We start from the raw sequence: 16,479 nt of genomic DNA, 5'->3' as shown, positions 1-16,479 counted from the left end.
ATTTTGCTCCAGAATGCATGGGACTATGCTAGCTACAGCCGCTCTGTGGAAAGATCACCCAAAAACATCCATTTGGAGGAGGATTGATCAAGGAAGAATGTCTTTACAATAATTACTATTTGAACTAAGTTACTTTAGAAGTTCAAAGGACAAAAGGAGGACTGTAGAAGATTTGACCATGTCACACATTAAACGACGTGAAGAATTCTTAACAAGGACTTTTACAGGAAAGCAACAGGTTTTTCTTCTGATTCTAAAGGCCTCGACGCATCAATCCGAAGTCCGCCGTCGGAAAGTCAGCACACGCCGTTTATTTGGTGTAGCGAGCAACGTCGGAAAGTCAGAGCGGTTGTTGGCGAACATATTCGTCCGATGTAGAATTGAAGCTGTTCCTCAAGAATTGAATCAACTTTGCTCATTTTTCATCTCCTCTATGGACATCACGGCTGACTGGACAGAAGACGAATTAATCCCTCTCATTCAAGAATGGCCGCTGTTATTGGACATCACCACGAAAGGATTGGCAGTGACCATCACCGCACATGGCATGGAGGAGTAGTACTTCTCCGGAGGAGTTGGCGTCTTTGTTGGCTTTTGCCGTGTGTAGAGAGGCACATAGACTTCAACTACTCAGTAAAGGTAAAACATTAAAACATTTAATTTTGTTTCATTTTTAATTTCCACTAAAATAAGATTACACTAAGAATCTAAAAACTTACACTTTGATTTTGAACTGAATTTGTTTTAATTGTTGAACGGTATGCATTTCAAGTGTTTCAGCATGATAAGGATTTTTTTTTTTAAAAATGAACAGAATATTTCAGTGTAGACCTGAGTTTAAAAAAAATCCACAACACTTAATTTAATGAGTATCATTTTAATTATGAAGGAAACTGCAATGGCTGATAAGCTCTTTCCAAATCTTGAAACTGCTTTTAAACAAACATGTCTGCGAAAAGAATATATGCTATGTGTGTATGCGTGTGGAGAGAGACTTTTTTTTTAATTTGAATTTAATGGCATATACACCATTTTGTTTGTTCATATATCAAGTGCCTGCTCAGTCATGAACCTCACTGCACATCTCAGCTGCTGTCCTAAATTTTATGAGTCCTCAAGATTTCAATACATCCATCCCAGCATCAATGTCACAAGCGTTTTTTGAAAAAGTACAGACATCGCTTTTCAAATGTGTGCAAATGTAAATACTCAAGTAAATTTCAAATACGGTGGCTGGACAAATCTAAGTAACCAAGTGAAGTATTTGTACTTAGTTACTTCACACCACTGACAATCAGCGAACGAATCACTGTAGAGGATGAAAAAAAAAATCCAGCAAGAATGGATTTCAGAGAGCATGACAAGCTCACAGGCAAAAGAGACACAGCCGAGTAGTCCCGAGGGACGCTTAGCCTCGTATTGCGTAACATCTCACAATCTATTCTCAAACTCTGGTGACAGTGACTAACTGTGACATAATAATGGCTCCATTCAGCACAAACAATATCAAAGAGAGAATTGTTAACAGTGAGAGTAACTGTCCACTTTTGAAAGGTGCTTTGGGGAGTTCTGTATTTGATGGCAGCCAGTAACAACAAAGGCATCAGAAATTACACTTGAGAGTAGTGCGCGTAAAAAGATCGACTGTAATGAGGATGAAGCTGCTTAAAGTTTAAGAAAAAAGCCATATTAATTCATGTGATGACAAGACAAATGAAAGACTATCACTTTGGCTGATTAGGTGAAGGGAAACCAAATTTTAAAATATAGAAAAGGCTTTTCAGAGTATTTGAAGTGGGGCCTTTTCAAAACCGGTTAATTCCACACGCTTGCCTCAGCCAAATAGCAGAGTGCCCAGTTGGAACAAAAATGCATAATACCACAAAGCAAAATACAGAGGATTTAGTACAAAACATGCATATTCCCAGTGGTCGTTCCGTCAGGTCCAGAAATATTGGGAAATGTAGGCACCACCACAAAGGCTTTGATATCAAACAAAATGTGTTTTAACTGCAGACTTTCATCTTTAATTTGAGCGTAGATACAGTATAGTATACACAGACTATATACAAAAAGTGTTGTTGTGCCATATAAATAATCCCCGTTTTCTGTATCCTTACAAAATACATTTTGTTGTAAGACCCCAAATTTTCCTCATCCAGTGTTAATGCCTTTTTACTAAACTTATTTGAATGTGAGTTTTAGAAACAATGATCAGTTAAAGTTGGAAAAGTAAAAAACACGATTTTCAAAAGAATAAAAAACAAACAGTGCACACGATCTATGGTCGGTGTATATACACATGGCTTGTGATCTATGGCATATATATATATATATATATATATATATATATATATATATATATATATAGATAGATAGATAGATAGATATACACACACATATTCCTTTGGCTTGTACACCTTGTAGGGCTCTATAATCTCTTATAGCTAAGGCATAATGAGTGTTGCTGTGAATTGTTATTATTTTATATTTTATTATGTTTATTATATTGTAACATAATACTAATAGCAAAGCTACAAGAATCTCTGACTGTCGCGTGAGCGCCACAATATTATCTATCGTGAATTGTGACTGACAGATGTTAGTTTTAAATTCCGTAGCAAATTTTGTCCAGATGGGCTTTGCTTTCGTTTCACTGATCATGGCGCTTATAGCTACAGTGTAAGAGAAAGTTAAATCACATTCTTACCAGCTAATTGTGCATGTAACGCTTTGCCCAGACTTCGTGGTACAATCATGTATTATACAATGCGATATTTTTGCGGTAGAGAAAGAAAATAAGGTGAAAACGCTGCGAGGAAATCGATGCATTCAATTTCAGCAATCTTATAGAGTGGCGACGTAAAATGGCCGCTGGTGGCTTCCCGACAGCGTGGAAGCGGCATTGTTATGCTGCATTCGAGGAATGTGGGAAGTCTGAACTTTTCAACTTCTGACCAGGAAAAGTGTACTCGAGTTGCCATGTTGTAAAAAAAATAAGATAAAAATAAGAAATAGACTTCACCTACCCGCTTAGTTGTATATCAAGCAAGAATGTGGGGGGGGGGGGTGCTGCCTACTAAACGAAAGGTGATGTAACACAATGGTAAATTACTCCTGCCCCAGCTTTTTTGGGTGATCTGTTGCAAATTCAGAATACGTGAATATTTGGAACATAACGCACACGTACACACAAAGTTACATTCCAGTTCACATTAAATATCTGGTCATTGTCATATATTCACAGGATATAGGTTGAAAATAATTTGAAAACCATTCAGAATGCACATAATTTAAATGGAATTGGGGCGCGTCATCTGATTAAATTAAAGATGGAAGTCTGCAGCTGTACGTCATGCTTGTTTTATTTCAAATACATTGTGGTGGTGTTGAGTGCAAAAAATATGAGAAATGTGTCAGTGTCCCAATATGTAGTCACCTGACTGTAGCTGTTACGTCTAAGGTCGATGCCCTTTTTCGATTCACTCTTTTGTTCCAACACTGCAGTTATATTAGGAACATTTAGCCAACTTGGCACGTTATAGTGCTGACTGAGCAAGGCCTCTTTTATGCATAGGCATTGTTTCCTTATCACGTCCAAGTGCCGATGATGAGCAATCAGATGTAAAAGTATGCAGCACATGGGCTCATTCCTCATGCAGTTGGTTTCACGCTTATAGCAAATACAGCAGTGTTGGGAACGTCTTCAAATGGTTGCAATAGGTCCTATTAAAATGCCCTGCGTGATTTCCTCTTCCAAGTTTTTTTTTAATTGTGAAAGGTCGGTGTGTATAGACCTGTTGTGTATAGTGCCTCCGTGTGGCTATGCTATGTAACTACACCTTTTGATTGCAGCTATGCAACCCAAGTTTTCAATTGATACGCTGGCCAAATCTCAGTTTTCCTAAATTCATATTTGGTTAATAAGTATATTCTGGATGCTAATTAGTTATAAAAAAAAAAGTGGAAAACTCAATATGACCTCACTCACCAAGGTCCAAATTATTAAGAGCTTAGCTACATGGAGAAATGTTTTTGTAAAGTTGTTTTAGTGTTAAAAGAGGGCATACTGGAACAGTGCTCCATAGTTCAAAACATCAACATGCAATTTATATCAAATTGCTGACATCTCAAAATATTTTCCATCCCATCACCCCCATTATGAATGAAGCAAAAATTAGAGAACATCACTCTGCAAGGAAAAAAAAAACATTTATTCCTTGTAAACCTCACAGAGCGAGAGTGCAGCCAAGGTCAGACCTGGATGGGGGAGAGCAGTGACTGGGCATAGAAAACCAAAAAACAAAACACTTTGCTATACTTTCAACAATCAGTTGACCAACAACTGTCTAGACTTATATTCACAACACTTTTTTTCCCCAAGAGCCAATGACAGCAACCCCCCCCCAAAAAAAAAAAAAAAAACAAAAACAAAAACTCCTCCATATACTGAAAGTAGAAACCACACAACAACAACGACCCATTTCAGATTATGGCGAAACCTTATCAGGCTGAAGCCATTTGCTCGCTGTAAATTGAACAGAATTTGTAGTTATGACATCAGCTTTGAAACTCAGCAAATACTGTTAACATTCATGAGAAGAGATCAGATGTTCTTTGCTGGCAACTAGATCTTCTATTCCAAACAAGTCACCACTCCCTGCACAACAGAAATATTCAATGAAAGTGTTGACAAACATGTCACCCAATGCATTTGTAATACATTTTTTTGAATGTGAGAATGAACTATAGAAATTTGATTATTGGCACACAAATTAGGAGGAGGGGCAATTAAATAGTTAATCAATCTGCAATATTAAGAATGGGCATTTCAATTAATTTTAAGATTTTCTGCTTCAAACGTGTTTTTGACAGTGCAACAATTGCAAGTTGCAAGACAGTTGCTAAACTCATGTGGAGTTAAGGAGTAGAAGAACTTAATGACGAGGCCAAAACCAATGTGCAGTACACAGACATGTCAAAACACTTGATTGGGATGACCGGGATTTATTACTTTTTAAATTCTAAATTGAGAGGAAGGAGGTGGTAGTGCTTGCATTTTAATTTAGAGGGTCTCCTTCTGTTTACGCAGAGCTTCCTCACACTACCATATTGAATCTTGAAAAAAGAGCAAACAAAATAGCACATCTTAAAAACAATTTGACACCAATCCCCAAAGCAGCATAGATAACTGCTTACTTGGGATCTGTTTGTGGATTAAATTAATAAATACGGATCTGTGCCAACGATGCATTATATTTCTGATTTTGAATTGAAACCCAATCGTTTATATAATTAATCAATTAATAATTGAATCATTTAGATACAATTTCAACTTAAAATTGTCCAAATACTGGGAATTTCAGCTTCCCAAAAGTAAATCTGCGATTTCTGTGGTCCTCCAGACTGATTATCTATTAATTTGTGTTAACTTTGGAAAACAATGATCAACATTTTTGCCTATTTGCCATCATGTCATGGGAAAAACCAGTAAATGAATCACAATGGATTTATGCTTCGGCACGGTCAATTAGAAATAATGCACCGTTTTATTTATGTTTAATAAAAGGGATGGTAATTGAAAATTGATTCATCAACACTATAATCAATTACAATAATCGTTAGTTGCAGCCCTCCTCCCATATCGTGAATGTATTATTCCCTAGGGACAAATTGCAGTTTATTCAAGCCCAAAGAGTTGTAATAGGGGTGGAAATAGAGAGTAACATCCTAGAGATGTGTCCTAGATACATCCCTGAATCTGTGAGGTTTCACTAAACACTGATGAGAAGAAGAAAAAATGGGGACTTCCTAGTTGTTGTGGTGTCTGCTTTCATTTTTTATCGTCTTTTGTTTCAGCTACACACAACACAACATCCTTCTGATCAGGCGAGGTGGGAAAAAAAAGACCCAAGAAAAACATTCTCAGCTGCAGACATGCCGAGTAGATTCAAAGGTGCTGGGCAAGGAGATCCCCCTCCTCAAAAAAAAATAAAACATAAAAATAAAAAACAAAAAAATGGAGAATGGAGGGAGCAATAGAACAGAGCGGTCACTTTTTGAGTGGCTGGTAAACTGAGGCATTGGGGTCCAAACCGGAGGGGTTGGTGTCCATGAACTTGGAGGAGTAGTGGGGGGCAACGGGGGTCATGCTGCTGGTGTCGGTTGTGTATGAGATGCTCGGCATGACAGCCATTACTTCGGCTATCTTTTGCTTCAGATCTTTTATTTCTTGATCTTTCTGAAGAATCTGACCTGAGGATAAAACAGGAATAGTTAACAGTTCGTCCAGAAACTTCTTTCACATTACGTTCCTGTAAATTGATGCATCAGAGCCGCAACAGGAGAGCGTTTTTTTTATAGTGTATCTCTCAGGCTGAACTTGCCAAAAGGAGACATTCAATGCCAATAGCTTTCAACACAAAGGCAGTACAACTCATGTGTTGAAGTTAACACTATCCATACATAATACAGGTTGGAACTTTGCGCAAGACTAAACGGAACAGTCCTAAAATGGTTCAAGACCGACTTAGAGGAGAGGTGTTATTTTGTGACCATTGGAAGTTTTGAATCTGATTGAATGGCCATGATATGTGGAGTCCCTCAGGGGTCATTCCTTGGACACCTTTTGTTCAGGCTGTATATGCTACCCTTGGGTCAAGTGCTTCAGAATGCAAATGTTGGTTATCGTGGCTACCCAGATGATGCTGAGCTGTATTTATTAATGTCCAAAATTACACCAGTTAAATTAAGGTGTTATGTCACTGTCTAGAGCAAATTAACACCTGGATGAACCAAAATGTTCAATTAAACCAAAACAAAACTGAGGTAATTGTTTCTGGCAACAAAACAAAAAAAAAAACATGCTGTTAGTAACCATTCGGAGTCACTCTGGAAGAACCCAAGGCAAATCTGAAACTTGGGAGTGCTGATAGATTGGACCTGAATTTTAGCAGTCGTCCCCAAACAAGTCCAGACTGAAAGGTTGCATTCTCAAAGTAGACCAGGAGAAGTTCATCCATGCTTTTATCTCAAGTCGACTTGATTATTGTAACAATCTTCTTATTGGACGCCCCCAAAAGAGCCGCAATTAGCTGCAGTTTGCATTCAGAATGCTACAGCTCGGGTTCGGACCACAACAATCCGAGAGGATCTACAAAGGCCCTCAGTCAGCTGTAGATTTTAAAATTATGCCACTGGTCTGTAACTCACTGGGTGGTTTAGGACTTGATTACATTAAAGATGAGTTAATTGAATAAAAACCAAGTTGGGCTCTGAGATCTGCAGCCTTGGGTGGAGCCCAGAGTTCAAAGTAAAACTGCGCAAATGGAACAAGCTGCCAACCGAAGTGAAGTCAGTTCTATGTATAAATGCTTTTGAATATAGGTTCAAAACTATGCTTTTTCCCGATACCTCAAAGAAAGTTCTCCAAAATCTTGCTCTTGCTCTATAGGTTCTGTTTGCAATTTTAGTAAACTACCTTTATTTCTTGAATTTGATTTGAAATGTCTAATTAATTTTCCGTAAATGTTTTTACATCTTGTAATTTATTTATTTTTTTTATTAATTATGTGAAGCACATCGATTTACCATGAAACACGCCTCGCCTTAAACATTGGTGGCATCCGCCAAAACTCTTCCCACCCTTCATCTGTACTTAAAATAAAGGAGAGGCTTCATTCGAAAGCAAATGAGGACATGAAATTGCATAAAAGGTGTCCCAATTAGTAGGCTGCATAAAATATTTTAAGGAAGCATCACGACCATCCCCAAAGCATCACGTCTGCTTAAATTCTTTCAGCTGCAGTTTTCAGTCTTGAAAATCATTTGAAGTTGTACTGGGAGATTTGTGAAGCTAATTATGCTAGCTAGCACCCGGCTCCTCCAAACTACACACCTTGCACAATTTCCTGCTGTCTCTTGGCATCTCCCAGTGCGGAGAAGAGGTCCAGTTTGATCCTGGTTTCCGCACTAAGGCTGTTCTCCAAGTGTTGGGTCTTGTCCTGCATTGCTGACAGCGCTGACATCAGCACTTCTGTGTCCTTTTCATTCTCCTTGTATTTATGAAGCTCCTGAAAGGTCAGACATGTTCACAGGTTGAGGGGCAACATCCATTCACTGCAGGTTTTAGGACAGTGGAATTCAAGGTTGTCCAGATTGTACTTCAAAATAAAACAACTGTATTACCTGGACCTTCAAGTCAAGCTCTCGGATCTGGTCTTCCTTAAGCTTGTTATCCAGGGTTAGTTTCTTGCACTCCGCTTCTAATTCTGTGATCCGCCGTCGCAGCGTGTCTGTGCATTCACCTCTGAAAATCAGGAAGACTTCATTTGACACCAACAAACGAACATCAGTTCACAGAAAAGAGCATTTTGGATGTTGAGCTACCTGGAAGCAGCGGCGAGAGCGACTGCCCTGGCTGCCGTGGCCTCCTCGAGCTTTTTGCGCTTCTTTTCATCTGCGAGCTGTTTCTCAGCAGTGGTACGAGCTTCTTGCTCCGCTTTGAGCCTCTTCTCCAGCTGACCCACAGCCTGCTTGTCCTTTTGCTTTGCTTGCACAGCATTATGGAGCCTATAATTCCACGCACACAGGGAAATAAATGTTTGAACTGACTCACTTCCCGCTCTTTCCTCCTGTTAATTTATATGCATTCAAGTAATAACCCGAACCCGAAACCTTTGCAAGCATGACCTCACTGACACCGACTGAATGACTTAAGCCACTCACTTGTTCTGCAGCAGCTCGTTCTCCTGGCGGAGTTGACCCAGCTCAGTTCGTATCGAGCGCTCAGCACTGCCAAGTGAGCCAATCTGGCTGCGCAGGTCTTGTTCCACTTGCCGGCTTGCCTGCAGGTCTGCCTTCAACTTCTTAACGTCCTGCTCCAATCTGTCCCACATGAGAGCATGAGCAGACAAATACTGATCCATTTCCAGGCCATAGTAACAACAGCACGGTACACTGCCTCATTATGTTCACGTAATTTAAAAAACAAATAAATACATTTATTCAGAGTGACAATAACGGTGAACAAAGGTTACAAATAATTTTTTGTCTGACCAAGGAAATTTAGTCTTCAATCCGATTTCTGATTTTCCGGTTAGCAATCACAGAGGTCAAGCTTTTCCAACACAATTGTTGTTGAAAACGTTTGCAAACATCTCAGGGGGGATTCTGGTCCGCAGCTGTCGCGTGGCAACTCAAAGCATCAGCTCCCTTCTATCGGATTAAGGTCTGGTGACTGGCAAGGCCGCTCTATGACCTTAATGTTACTTTGTTGTTTTTGGTCTGTCAGAGCAAGCTGTGAGCCATCTTCTGATGCGCTTCAGATCGCCATGTCAGCATTTCTCTGTACAGTGAATGCAGTTGATGCCTAATTGCTCAACTACATCACATTTTCTAAATCGATTAAGATTTACACAACATACATGCACCTTCTTAAACATCAAAATCATGTGCGTGTCCCTGTACCAATGTTTGTTTAGATTTTTTGTTTTTTGTTGACCATACTGCCCTGGGACCGCAAGGACTTCCCAGGTGATTCTGGGACGAACTCTCATTTTTCTCATTCTCATCCTGAGCCCATGAAATAACATCCCTTAAGGATTTCCACAGGGGGAGCAACAATTAATTTGTATTCCACCATTAAGATACAACAGCGGTATCCTTCTCACAAATATTCCTCGAATGCCCCTGTAGAGCAGTTGTGCCATGGACGGGTTTCAAATAAAGATACTATTTTTGACGGACAGGAAAAGAAACATTTCTCTTGAATGAGCCGCTCCCGTGCGACATTAGTCTTTTCTACTTCCCCACCCAAACTTAAAAAATACAAAAGGCTTATCTTTTCAAGCAGGGGCCTTGGGCCATAAAGCTTTGGCTCCATGTGCTGAAGCAGTTTTGAAAGTATGTTGTGACATCATGTATAAAACCTCTCTCAGATTTATCAATAACATATTTTTCTGCGCAGCAAAGCGTTTTAGTTTTTTTTCTTGAATCAACCCAAATAAAAATGTCCCCTCTTGTACGTCATTTGCAAGTGTGTGCGCTTACCTAACGAGTGCTTCCGGCTTGCTTAGCTGATTGTTGGGAATACAGTTGTCTGTAGGGTCCCTGTTGGAGCCACTCGATGCCCCCTTGCCCACAGCTAATTTGTGCTTCTTCTCGTTCTTCCCTGTGGAAGAGGAGGCCGGCGTGGAGGAAGCCACGCTGCCATTGGTAGCACTGTGGCCACGGGGAGAGGAGTTGAGTGCTGTGGCATTGCTGTTTTTGTAGTTTTTGGAGCAGGAGGAGGAAGAGGACGAGCAGGAGGAGTTATTGTCCTCTTTATGCAACAAGTTTTCTGTGCTGCCGAGTTCAGTGGTCAGTCTCTTGCTGTTCACATGGTTCTCCATATACTCCATCTCTTGGAGTTTAGAGTCCACTGATGATGGCAGGATGCTGTTGCTGCCGTGCTGCTTTTTAGCCTCCCCGCCACCTTTTCCCTCTTTCCCCTTTTCTCTAAAATCTAACTCTGGCAAAGGCGCTGAGGTCTTTTTATTGGCAGGGGCGCCATTCTGTGAAACTGGAGGCGTCTCCACTTCAGATATTCCTTTAGCTGCTGCTGTAAAAATAACTTGATTAATGAGATGTCTGATTATAATAACACAGCCAGGTCGACAGTACTACGAGTAGAGGTGCAACGATTACATGACAATAAATGATTTTCAAATTACTCGATAATTATTTCGATAATTTATTTTGTTCACAATTCAATTGTTTAGAGACTCTTTAATTTAAAAGTGCAGCCTCTCAACAGTGAAAAACAGTCTGAAATGGAAAATAGTTTAGATTCGAGTGTGTTGAATCAAATTCTTGTACTTTGAAATGTATCAAGATGCGTATCAAATCGTCTTTTATTGGAGAGATGTCTTAGAAGGAAATGGCACATTTAGTGTACTGACAAGTTCACTCAAATGTACGCAAAATGACAAAAATAATGCATAATACCCTCTCAAACTGTTCTGTACCACATCGAATCGTAGGCCTACTGAGTCAAATCGAATTGTTTTACTTTCAAATCAAACTGTCCTTGAATCGTTTTGCATGTATCGAAAACCGTATCAAATTGTCTTTTGTGGAGAGAATCACACCCCTAATAGGATTGTGACTTATTTCATTCAGCAAGACAATGCCGAGCCACATTCTTCACATCACAACGGTGTGACTTGGTAGTATCAGAGTGCGAGTACTCGACTGGCCTGCCAGGAGTCCACACCTGTTTCCCATTAAAAACGTGTGGTGCATAAGTCAGCCCAAAATGACAACAGAGACCCCGGATATTTCAGCAAGTGCGGTTAAATCAAGTAAATCAAGCAAGGATGGGAAATAATTTCACCCATAAAGTTTAAAAAAAAATCTGTGTCCTCAGTTACGAAATGCTTATTGAGTGTTGTTAAAAGAAAAGGTGTTACAAAGGGAAATTAGTTAATATTTGCACAACAAAAGATTAGCAGTTTGAACATTATCTTATCTTTGTAGTGTATTCGAATGAATATAGGTTGAAAATAATTTGCAAATCATTGTATTCTGTTTGGATTTATGCATTACAAAACATCCCCGTTTTTTTTATTTTGTGAATAATCTATCGTAAAATGTCTCCCCGCCCTCACGCAACCCATATTTGGCTGTTGATGACCGATAAGTCTGATGAGTGCAACCTGAATGTTTATACTGCAGTCGCATCGGATAAATGTCGGATTTATATACACATAAGAATGAAGCCTGTGTTGGATTTGAATTGGAAAGCAAAAGATACATTGGAAGAGGAAGAAATCGGTTTTGATTGCATACAGAATGCATCGAATCTCACCTTCTTCTGCTTCTCGTTCTTGCCTTTGGAGCATCTGTTGCTCTGGAGGCAGAGCCTGCTGAAGGAGCTGCATGTAAAACTCATTCTCCTTCTGCACCTCCTTCTGTTTCCGAAGGCGCATCTTATAGCTTACGTAGCTCTTAAAGCCAAAGCCCAGCGTCACCACTGGATAGCCGATGCTACAAAAGGCATTAAAAACAACAACGTTGAGTAAATAACTACTTTGGTGTTATTTTAATTTTTAAAAAGGAGTCTTGAATAATACACTTACATAAAAACTGAGAAGTGCAAAGGTTTAAGAGATTTAAAAAATGGACTTTACATACCACAAATAATGTTTGTTCATGTATTTATGTCAGTGACGTATGGTGAAAAGCACAATGCCACTAGGTGGCAATTAACCTGGGTATCCACCTTTTGGGACATTTTTGTTTGGTGGTGTGCTGAGACATGCAATCAAAGGATATTTTTTTCAGGGTTACTTTCAACAAAAGGCAGTAATTTTCTATGCAAAGGACTTGTGGCCTGAAATGTTGTGAACCATGCGACAAAGCAGGTCTCAAACAAGCATCAAATATTTGGAATGGGACCAAATTTGTCATGCATTAAGATCAAAGCTGCCAGAAATAGAGTTGAGGATGGGGCAGTGGCTCACCAGTGTGCAGCAAATGGGCGACACAAGTCGACATGGAAGTTCTTCAGGTCTTTGAATCTGATGGCTGCCTCTATGTACACGAAGAGTATCCATAGTGACACGGTGGGTAGACAGACTCCTCTCTCTGGGAACACAAACAGTAACGGTAAAGATATTATGAGTGCACATCAAACATTAACACAGAAGGTAAGTTGAAACCCTGCCAGAGAGTATACTTGGGGTGAAATATTAGCCAAATTCCCATCGACATTGCACTGTAGTGGAAGGATATTTTCACATTGCGAAGGCTACAATTTGGGGAGGAATAAAACACATGTATGCACGTGGCACGAATGAAAAATTGTGGCGCCTCTCGATCATAAAGTTGCCCAACGACCACACCATTACTGATTCAGGTGCCTCAGGTCAGGATCAAAAACTACACTACGCACTAACTTTTCTCAACAGATTGTGAAGTGTTATGTGATGAGTGCTGTAATGACGTACAAAGGGTGTATATGACACAGGTGGAGTTGTGAGATTTAAAAAGTAAGCAAAGGCCATTCCCTCTTCCCAAGGGCTGCTCGATTATGAAGAAAAAAATATGAATCCCGATTATTTTAGTCATAATTGAAATCCTGATTATTCAAACGATTATTTTGGGGGGAACAAAACTATAAAATGTTTAAATCTAAACAATATTAAGACAAATCTAATTATTTGAAACATTATAATTATGCTAATTGGATTGGATTATTTATAAAAGTATATATTTTTTTAATTTAAAGAAAAGGTGCACATTTATAAATTTGAGTATGGTTTCCTTGTAAAAAGGAACAATGCATTGGAGTTCACATGCTGTACACATAAAGTGCCATAGAACTTTTGTAACATTTAAATAAGAAATTTCAACAGAACACTTACATTTTGAAGTCAAGTATACCAACCGTAGTATATTAGAAACTGTAAAATTATTACTATTTTAACAACATTATGTAAATAATAATACCGTATATAATTGTTTTTTAGGATTATGCCAATTTTGTAATCGTTGAATGTAATAATTAGAATCGTAATTGAATTTTGATTAATTGCACAGCCCTGTCTGATCAGCAGAACGCTTCCTAGGTCATCGCGTGCGATGTACATACATTGACCATTTTCAGCATTTCCGAAATATAAACATGAAAATAATAGCGGGGTGTTACCTGTGTGCCAGACATACTGCACCCACACATAAGTACTGGCAGCAAAGAAGAGCCATTGCACTGGGATGAAGAGGAGGCAAATGAAGTCCGAAGTAAGTGCCACAAACACAAAGAATACTGAGAAGGCCTGTTGAAGAGAAGAAAGGCGGTAAGAATACATTTCATACGGTGGGAAAAAAAATACATCTTAACGCTGGTCTACGGGATCGCCCTGAGGATGCATGTCACAACATTTGGATATTTTCAAAGCTACACAAAAAAGTTGTTCATGCAGCATTATTTGAACTAAAACAGCAGCGTACAATTTAACTTGCATTGTAGCATAAATGAAACTGGCAAGACTTTTGATTGATCAGTCTCACAAGATCTTTGATTTTCTCATTTAACTGCTTCCTGTCCAATGAGCAAACTAACTGTTAAAAGTATTGACTTGCCATTGTGTCACTGGTAACACACTACTATGAAAGGCTGTTATGAACCAGCAAGGAGGGAATTTGAGGTTTGCTCATAACAATTGCGCAATCATTATCCTTGTCTTTCAAATATGGTTTTGAATCACACATTTTGGAAGTCGACTTTAGCGTTTCCAATGTCACGCTTTACAAAGGTTTAAAAAAATATCCACTCACCAGCCCCTGATATCTAAAAGAGTCGTACACACTCCGGAGGAAGAGCCAGAACGGCCAAAGGTACTCAAACCTGAACTCCAAAACAAAGTCAGCCAGTAGCACCAACGCCCACACCACCAGGAACTTAAGGTACAGGAAAGTGCTGCAAAGATGGAGAGATTTTGGAATGCATATACACACTGTATGAACATTTTTGACAACTGACAATGCGAGAACAGAAATCAAATGAGGATTTAATTTGCCACATATTTTGGCTACAATTCGTTAAATTACTTATAATGTTATAAATGACCTTTGTAAAGACGGTGACCATGATAATTCTAAACAAGTTAGGATCACATGTCAATATGCAACGTTTTATTTCTATAAACCTCTGTAAGTGTTTGCATATGTATACGATCACAACAACAACATTACTCGGAAATCACCATGTCCCATCACTGGTGAGCTACTTTTAGAACAGGCCTGCAGGATACTCATGTGATCTCGGGGACAACATGTTGGTGACCATTGCATGGAATATGAAAATTGTACTGGTTGAAGTTGGAACGTGTATGAGATAAATGCAGAGTAGGAGCCTATTGCTGCTGCCTGATAGGATACAAAACTGTCTGCTGCATTTAGTCTAAGCAGCTTAGAAAACGTAACGAGGCTTTCATAACTCATATCTGAATCCTTAAAGAAAGAAAAAAACACTTAAGATAACATTACTATGCATTTGGATATGACAACATGGTTGGCCGTTGAGATCCATAAACTTAGCATGGTGAAACGCTGCATGCTCCTGCTTCTTTCATAGTTTCAAATGTTAGATTTGCAAAGCCACCAAACGTATAACTTAGAAATGTGATTTCAAGTAGTGCAACGTTACTTTATCATTTCAAGTAGTGGAACGTTACTTTATCTATAGTTCGAGGCCTTGAAACCTGTGTAACAATTGCCCTTTAGCATTAGTCTCACTTCATTTACAGAAAGTCCAAAGAGGTTCGACCTGTCAGGTGTGGCTGTGCAGAGCACCCAATCAATTTGCAGGTTCTTTTAAGTGAACAATCGAGCATAAGCACGACATACCTATTTTTTTTTATGTATTGCGATTTGCCTTTGTCTTATTTTGCCCAGTGTTGTTTGTCGGCATAAAATATAAAAACCTTGATTCCAGTGACCAGAAAATATTTCAGCAAAGTTAATGAATTATCTACGGGCGACAGATGTCAACTGGCCTGAGCTGACAGTACAAATTGTCGATAAAAGCCAATTAAATATAGTCCACTGCAGATAAACTTTAATATGTTAAAGTGACGATACAACATAGGTTTGTTTTGTTGTTCAAAACAGGCTGTTATGTGGCCTAGCGCTACATGCTAGCTCTTCGCAGCTAGCTGCTATTTTCCAACGACAACCGACGACTAGCATACAGTGAGCTATCAATAGCAGCTAGTTAGCCGTGTTAACAAGCTAGCTAGCTAGCAGCAGCACTACATTTGTATCAATATAAACATTGGGAAGCCTCCATGTTCTTACAGCTACCACGCCGTTGACAGTTTTAACGAGTGCTCCCATTTATTGTCGTGAGGACAACACAACCTGTCAGCCTCCGTGCACGTTACCTGCCGTATATGCCCTCGGTGATTCGATTCCGTTTTACCGGCCGTCGGAGTTTGCTGCAGTCCGCATTGCGCCGCTTCATCCTCCTCCAATTGGCTTTGGCCTTCGAGCAACCACCGTAATCTGATCCAGTTTTCTAGTGTATACGGGCAACGAAAATAAATGAAGTGCCGTAGTATGTGTCGCTGTATTTATTTTCCCGACTGGCAACAAAGAAATAAATAAAGGACTCTATTCGGGAACCTCCTCTTTTGCTCTTAGCGCAGGCTCTCAGTGTCCTGGCCGCGCTGTATTTTACGTGTATCGCGTTGGCAGACGTTAGGAATATCCAATCAATCTATTCACCGAGGCCTCTCTCTTTGACGGATACCGAGACGAGCCATTTATGTTGCAGGGCGACCTCTCGATCACTTCCCCTCTGCCATGACGAGAGAGCAGTGGCGTGTGAAATGTCCCTTCCACAAACCAATCACGTTGTTTGTGGACAAATCGGGTATTGCTCATTGGCCAATCAGATACACGCGGAGGCGGGGTTTGTCTCGATGTTTTCCTATG

General features: G+C 39.6%; 1 protein-coding gene across 2 annotated transcripts; it reads right to left on the bottom strand.

The window, feature by feature from the left end:
• Positions 1 to 4,022: 4,022 nt before the first annotated feature.
• Positions 4,023 to 16,347, bottom strand: maco1b (macoilin 1b). Of its 2 annotated transcripts, none has more exons than XM_088283619.1 (11): positions 15,927 to 16,347; positions 14,320 to 14,461; positions 13,691 to 13,817; positions 12,504 to 12,627; positions 11,849 to 12,027; positions 10,051 to 10,600; positions 8,728 to 8,886; positions 8,389 to 8,571; positions 8,188 to 8,308; positions 7,898 to 8,072; positions 4,023 to 6,255 (listed from the first exon to the last, which is right to left on the bottom strand). In XM_088283619.1, the coding sequence occupies exons 1-11, from the start codon at positions 16,004 to 16,006 to the stop codon at positions 6,053 to 6,055; spliced, it is 2,043 nt and encodes a 680-aa protein (XP_088139745.1). In that variant the 5' UTR covers positions 16,007 to 16,347; the 3' UTR covers positions 4,023 to 6,052. The 2 variants fall into 2 exon arrangements, with proteins under 2 accessions (XP_088139745.1, XP_088140520.1); XM_088284394.1 differs by having other exon boundaries at positions 4,024 to 6,255; positions 10,051 to 10,597.
• Between the last annotated feature and the right edge of the window lie 132 nt (positions 16,348 to 16,479).

The sequence above is a fragment of the Idiotropiscis lumnitzeri genome, chromosome 1 (genome assembly GCF_059441095.1).
Source record: "Idiotropiscis lumnitzeri isolate Australia: NSW breed Sydney's pygmy pipehorse chromosome 1, RoL_Ilum_1.0, whole genome shotgun sequence".
In the NCBI taxonomy this organism is placed as follows: domain Eukaryota; kingdom Metazoa; phylum Chordata; class Actinopteri; order Syngnathiformes; family Syngnathidae; genus Idiotropiscis; species Idiotropiscis lumnitzeri.
This window is presented reverse-complemented; position numbering and strand designations above follow the sequence as displayed.

Coding starts and splice junctions, on each gene's coding strand:
- maco1b (XM_088283619.1), bottom strand. CDS start 16,006: ATGAAGCGGCGCAATGCGGACTGCAGCAAACTCCGACGGCCGGTAAAA. Junction 10,601..11,848: donor AGAACGAGAAGCAGAAGAAG/GTGAGATTCGAT, acceptor TTATTTTTACAG/CAGCAGCTAAAGGAATATCT. Junction 8,073..8,187: donor AGCTTGACTTGAAGGTCCAG/GTAATACAGTTG, acceptor CTGACCTTTCAG/GAGCTTCATAAATACAAGGA.